A 7452-nucleotide genomic window follows, 5' to 3' on the forward strand; every position below is an offset into this window, starting at 1 on the left:
CAATTTAAAGACTTGCTTTAATTAGGTTAACTAAGCAAGTTAGGTGCATTAGGCAAGTCATTGGGCAAAAGTGCTTGTTTTGTAAAAAAAAAAAAATGTTCTTCTTAAGATGGCTAATGACCTTAGAAAAAGAAGAATAAATAAATAAAATTATATTACAAAAATATATATAAATAAAATGCTTTTATTCATTCATTCATTTTCCTTTAACTTAGTTCTTTTATTCAACAGGGGTCGCCACAGCGGAATGAACTGCCAATTTATCCACCATATGTTTTACACTGCGGATGCCCTTCCAGCTGCATCTTGTTACTGGGAGACACCCATACACTCTCACATGCACACACATACACTGCCGCCAATTTAGTTTATTCAATTCACCCATGCTGCATGTCTTTGAACTGTGGGAGAAACCGGAGCACCCGAAGGAAACCCACACCAACACGGGAAGAACATGCAAACTCCACCCTCGAACCAGCAGCCTTTTTGCTGTAAGGTGACAGAGCTAACCACTGAGCCACTATGTTGCCTTAAATGCTTTTTATACATATATATAAAAGAAGAAATACTGTGCAAAATGTCCTTGCTCTATTCAATATCACTTGGGAAATGTAAAATCAAAAATAAATAGAACATTTTGTTTTGTTTTTGCCTGGTATTTTTTAGTGGCTTGAGGGAGGTAATAGAAGTGCATGCAAAACAAACAAAAAAATCAGCAAAAGATATATAGACAGATTATATCAGCCATTCCACTGGAAAACTGCTCTATTAGCAGGCAGGGGTTCTTTTGTGCAGAAATGGATTATTCTGGCTGTTTTAAGCAGCGCAGTAGCTGATGTCTGAGCCGGCCGGCACACTTCTCTCTGCTGGATCGCTCACTCACAGGTGCCCTTCCCCCAACCCTTCCCTCTCTGTCTCACTCACTCAGTCACTCACACTTGTCATTTTACACACTGATGTGCAGATGAAACATATTGCTGAGATCATAGTATACCTGAGAGCTGTATAAACATACATGCACAGCTGACCAAACACATCACACAAGACAAACTGAGCTACATTATAAGAGACACCGCTGTCTAACTACAGTAATAAGTGCCAAAGTTTGTGCTAAGAAAGAAATAAAGATCTTTCTCTTTTAATGGGGCTTCATTAAGTAGTCATTACCCAATTAAACAGAATCAAATGCAGTTGATATGTTCCAAAGGAAACTTTCAACGTTTAGAGGCTGGTCTGTGCTAAGCTGAGGTGGTTGTACAATATATAAGTCAACAATTGACTAATTAATATCTTCATTTTCTTTTCGGCCAATTCCCTTTATTATTCAGGGGTTGCAACAGCGGAATGAACCATCAACTTATCCAGCACATACGCAGTGGATGCCTTTCCAGCCGCAACTCGACACTGGGAAACACCATTACATTCACACTCATACACTACAGCCAACTTAGCTTATTCTTATTACTAATTATTATTTATTATTACTCGTTATTTAGCATGTCTTTGGATTGTTGCAGAAACCGGACCACCCGGAGGAAACCCACACCAACACAGGGAGAACATGCAAACTCCACACAGAAAAGCAAACTGATCCAACTGAGGCTCGAACCAGCGACCTTCTTGTTGTGAGGTGATCGTGCTACCCACTGCGCCACCATGAAGCCCCCTAATATAAATCTAAATATACAATCTAAAATATAACCCCACTGCACTGATTGGACAAAAATACTCAGACAATTGAAAAGTTCAGATGCAAAAACTTCTAAAATGAGCATTTTTTTAATCTCCTGTGCTTATGATCAGTTATTTTACCTTAAAGGCAATGGAAAGAACCTATTCTTTGCCATATGAGTGAAATTACTGAACGTACACACTCATGAAAACGGCACTTAAAGGCATTTGTATCTGAATTCTTCAATTTTCTAAACATCTTTTTGTGTATGTGTGCTAAAGAAGTTTGGAATGCCATTAAGAAGACTAAATGTACAATGTTTAGCTTAACTATTTCTCTGAGTATTGGTTTACTCTCTGATTTTTCTCCTAAGAAGATGAATGACATCCAATAGGAGCAGGACTGGCTGTTTGCTAGGACACAATTTTTATAGCTGAGCTTCATCAGATAGCTGAGCTGTCATCAGAGAGAACTGTGGTGGGTCACTGCCAAAGCCCCCCCCCCACCCCCCCACCCCAACTCACACCCCCGTCTCGTTCCACCCACTGGTACAGAGCTATGAAATGAATGTGGACTGTATAGACCAGACCATTTGAGAAGTATTAGATGAGAAGTCACAGAGCCATAAAATGAAAATACTAAAATGCTTTGAAACTATTTTGGTTCCCTTTGACTTCTATTGCATGGAGGACATTTTTTAAAACTTGTCCCAAAGAAAGTAGTCATGCAGTTTTGAAACAACATGAAGGTTAATAAATGATGCCAGAATGTAAATTCTGAAGTAAAATATCCCTTTGAAACCATAATCTGAAGACTTTGGATTCTTGGCAAATCTGAGCACAGTTTGGGACATTAAAGGGGCAGTTCTCCCAAAAATTTAAATGTGCAGTTAATTAACTCTTCCCCAGGCCATCCAGGATGAAAGTGACTTTTTATCTTGTGCAGAATATTAAAGGAAATTTTTGGCTGGTCCTTGGTGATGAATAAAGTACAAGTCGATGGCTACTGGCACTCTGAGAGTAAAAAACATACATGGCAAAACAACATGAATACCAGTGACTCATGAGATTGGTGATACAGTGATACATTGAGATTGGTTTGTGCAAGAAATGATGCCTTATTTACAACAATATTAAATTTGATCTACAGCCTTGGCAAACAGGTCTTAAAGAGAAAGTTCACCCAAAACTGAAAATGCTATCATAATATACTGAAATTTTACTTGTCCAAAAGCTTTATTTGAAGAAAGCTGGAAACCTATAACTACTGACCTCCATAATATTTGTTTTTCCTACTATGACAGTTAATGGTCACAGGTTTCCAGCTTTCCTCAAAATATCTTCTTTCGTGTTCAGCATACAAAAAGAACTCATAACTGTTTGGAAGCGTTTGAGGGAGAGTAACTAGTTAGTACATTTTCATTTTTGTGTGAACTATCCCTTTCAAGTGCATTAACAAAAATCTGGAAGAGAAGTTTCCTGACTTATAATGACTCACAGTAGGCCTATATGTCTGATGCAAACTCACATGAGAGCTGACACTGTTTGTTTATGACATTTTATATGTATATTGCAGCCCAAATTTGACAAACAATGCAAATCACATAGTGCACAGCATTATACAACAACATCAAGTCGATGCTCCAGACTGTCAAGATTGTGCACAGGACTATTTGCGAGGCTGTGGTCTAAAGGTAATGTTGTAAATAATGTTTAGTTTCTTTAACAGGACAATCGTTTCCTTTAATAAGACCTCAATGTATAATCAGGAGGAGAGTATTGAATTAGTTTTACCTACAGTATATATATATTTTGATTGCCATACTGATAGCCATTGACTTGCACTTTATGAATCACAAAGAACCTCTGTAATTTTCTACTAAAGGTAAATGTCACCTACAAATGTTGAATGACATGAAGCTGACAAAATTTACAGAGTAATTTCATTTTTGTGTGAACTACCCCTTTACGACAAAAACTCTGGAGATTTTCTCACAATAAAAGTCCATTAGAGCTCATTAAGATGACAAACAGCAGCACTCTTTGTACTTGACACTAATGTGCACGTTTTGAGGACAAGCTGTGTATTTCTAAACTGCTTGTATGTGTACTGCACAGTCGTGTGAGCATCATATCAAAGTTTGAGACAAACAGAGCAAAACGGCAGTTACAGACACTAAAAGAAAATGTGTCTCCCATAAATATCCTTGTGCAAGGGGCGCAGTGGGTCGGGGATGCCTGGAGTGGGTGTGTGTGTGTTTGTGTGTGATGTATTGCATTGCTCAAGCAACTGCAATACCTCAGTCTCCATTGATATAAACAGCACGGAACCGGCGTGCTCTTTTATCCAGAGACAAACTTGGTTTTGTTTTCATACCTGAGTAACCCGGGCAGAGGTATGGATCCGGAGCCCGAGCCCAGCAATCCTTTCTTCCCACTCAACAGCTTCTCCACCAGCCCCACATTCCCGGTCCGCGCCGCCTCCAGCAGCTCCTGCTCCTTTCCCATCCCGGACACAAGTTTAATCCACGAGAACAAAAACAATCCGGACTGAACGGCGAGGTTTCCTTTCAGGATTCCTGCGGCATGTTACCGACAAACAAACGCTCCGCCGCGCGCTCCTGAATGAATAAAGCCGCTACTCTGCTCCACACCGGAGCTCAATGATGGAATGAAAGGCGAACTGTACCACGGTCCCGGTGCAGCTAAGCTTAACCGGCGGATAGTGGTCCTCCAGACCGGCCGGTTGCCAGGAGACGCGGGTTAAATCACATTGGGAGCCCGCAAATTTGCCGTGCGTTTTCGGTCACCGTACACACGCTACTATCCGTGCGCGCGCTCTCTCTCTCTATCTCTCTCTGCGTGTGTGTGTGAATGTGCGCGCGCCGTTGTACCGACAGCAGGGCGGCCCAGCAGCATCAGTGTTTCTCTCTCGGTTTCTGTATGGCAGCTTTCCGTTACTAGAAGAGAGGAAAGAGCAGCACCGGCTGGGCGTGAGCTCTTACTGTAACCTTGTGTTTATTTGAGTGGCGCACGAGGAGCAGATATCGTGTCATATCAGAAGAACCTTCTGTGGTGAAGAGATGCTTTTATACAAGAATAATATTATTGTACAACATTTACAGCACGTCACTTGGTAGGCTATATGTGCAAAAATCATTGTAGTTATGGTATTTAACATATACTTTTTTATTTAGTTAAACAGTCATTTTCATTTTATTTATTTATGTGCTTTTGTTTTGCAGGAATAAAAAAATCCAAATTTAGATTAGGCTGATATTCCAGATTATATATTTGGGGAAAGAAAGAAAGAAAGAAAGAAAGAAAGAAAGAAAGAAAGAAAGAAAGAAAGAAAGAAAGAAAGAAAGAAAGAAAGAAAGAACAACCATAAAATAACATTGGTGTTTAAAAACCAAGAAACTAAGAAATGGAATGTTTTGGGGTTGTGGACAATTTTAAGCAATTATATATATATATATATATATATATATATATATATATATATATATATATATATATATATATATATATATATATATAAAAGAAAAAATACTGTGCAAAATGTCCTTGCTCTATATAATTTATATAATATATATATATATATATATATATATATATATATATATATATATATATATATATATATATATATATATTATATATATATATATATATATGTATATATATATATATATATATGTATATATATATATATATATATATATATATATTATATATATATATATATATATATATATATATATATATATATATATATATATATATATATATATATATATATATATATATATATATATATATATATAATTTAGGGATCTTATAACTAATATTTTGAATAATCAGAATAAATAGTCAATTACAATCTTCCAATTTAAGATAAATAAAAAGTTGCTTGACCTTTAAATATAAAATATATTAAAATTAATAATGACATTTTGATTTTAAAAAAAAACAAATTTGCTAAATTATCAAAGTTAAATAATACAATGTAAAAATGCAGGGTTCCACACAATCCCTTCATGTGGTCCCAAGCAAATCAATTAATCAAACGTGATGGTTTGTACAATTTAAGTGGATTAACATAAAATAATTAGGTTGAGCAAAAAAAAAAAAAAAAAAAAAAAAACTTCAAGGATTGTTATTTCAGTTTGAACAAGTAGGAAAAATATTTTTTAATATTCCTAAAATAAACATTTTCTCTCCAGATAATATTTTAAGTTCATATATAAAATAAATCTTTCACATTATATATTGGGTCGTTGTGCAAGAAACCATATGGTCCATTTGCCACATTTGTTTATTAGTTTTAAAAAAGAGCCCTGTTGTATCCTGTATTTTACAGACATTTTGATCATAAAAACAGTGTAAACTGGACATGTATAATATATATTGTATATAAGTGGACTTACATGATCCACAAACGTGCTTGGTTATTTTAGAAAATTGTGTTCCAGAAATGTTCCTTTTTTTTGTTCATTTGATTTAATTTTTTAAGAACCACAAAATAAATTTTCACATCATTCTGGAAAGCAAAATGTACAGCTGAGCCTGCATTATTTAGTATTTGTGTGTCATGCAAGGGAATAATTCAAAATATGTATCTCCGCAGGAGTCCATATGAATGTAATAATGTCCAACACAATTACAAAACATAATTTAAACAAAATCAACAAAAGAATTTGAAATGTTTTACAATAAAATAGGGTCGAATTACTTGTTATTAATTCCTGATTTCACTGCAGCCATGAAAAAAAAGTGAATAAATAGGCATTTGTGGAGCAAGAATCTTTTTTTTTCAATAATTTTACAGCATAAAAACTGTTCATTGTTCTTCTGCCTACTGTCAATGACATTTGATCAAAGTACTATAATGCTATATTAAATGTAACATTAAAAAGCTCATAATAAGAATACAACAATATTTGTAGCGCTTATCAAGGCTTTTTGTCCTATAAAAAATGTAGGCTATACATGCATTATATTTCCTACAATATTCTAGGCCAGATAAATGTTTCATGCATACATTAGCCAAGTTTTAGTGTAATTAAAACACCATAAATGTCTTGAGAAATACAAATACTATGACCTGTCAATTTGTTTCTATTGTATGCACAAAATTTCCATTAAAAAGCAATCCAATTTCATAATTGCACCTTGCAAAAAATAATCAAGGGTGCTGTTTACAACTCCACTAATATCTCCACAGCATTTCTGCCTGTGCCGTTCAGCTGTGAAGTCTTGAAGAGAGGAAAAACAGTGCTGAAGACTGGAGGAGGAACAGAAGAAATGAAAGAGATGATCTGATGTGTGTGTCTGTGTGTGTGTGTGTGTGCACGCGCATGAGAGGCAGCTGCAGGCCCACTGGGTGTTGGACACAATCACTATATTTCGGCTTTGCCAAGAAACGGAAACAACCGGATCTTATGAGGCAGTTGTGTGCAAGCTCTCTCCATTACTCACACAAAAACAAGCGGGTGTTCAGTGTCTATTTAGTTTCAAACTCCAGGAATAAACTCCTCACACAGAGCCGTATTCATCTGCCTTAATAGGCAATGCACAGAGGCGGAGTGCACGCTCGCTCAGGCCTGGCTTTACAATTCACCAGATTGAGGTTTTACAGAGGTGAAGCCAAACCAAACTGAGATGACATGGAGGCAAAGGCCTTTTTTTGGAAACCCAAGGGGAAAAGTGACCTTTTAAGCAACACCTAGCATATGTGATTCATCCTCAGAAAAGTCAAAAGTTGATGTAGGAAAGTCA

The 7452-nt window shown here is 36.1% G+C and overlaps 1 protein-coding gene across 8 annotated transcripts in view; it reads right to left on the minus strand.

Annotated features, from left to right (window-relative positions):
* Positions 1-4496, minus strand: part of anks1b (ankyrin repeat and sterile alpha motif domain containing 1B) — a 315281-nt gene extending 310785 nt beyond the window's left edge. For 7 of the 8 annotated variants that reach the window (XR_012401619.1, XM_021475055.2, XM_073946404.1 and 4 more), the window contains exon 1: positions 4049-4496. Coding sequence is in view for 6 of the 8 variants with exons in the window: in XM_021475055.2 (XP_021330730.1) it covers positions 4049-4179 (131 nt within the window). In the remaining 2 variants the exon portion in view is untranslated. The remainder of the gene's footprint in view (positions 1-4048) is intronic. The other variant, NM_001100017.2, reaches the window with a different exon arrangement.
* Positions 4497-7452: the final 2956 nt, after the last annotated feature.

The sequence above is a fragment of the Danio rerio genome, chromosome 4 (assembly GCF_049306965.1).
Source record: "Danio rerio strain Tuebingen ecotype United States chromosome 4, GRCz12tu, whole genome shotgun sequence".
Lineage (NCBI taxonomy): Eukaryota > Metazoa > Chordata > Actinopteri > Cypriniformes > Danionidae > Danio > Danio rerio.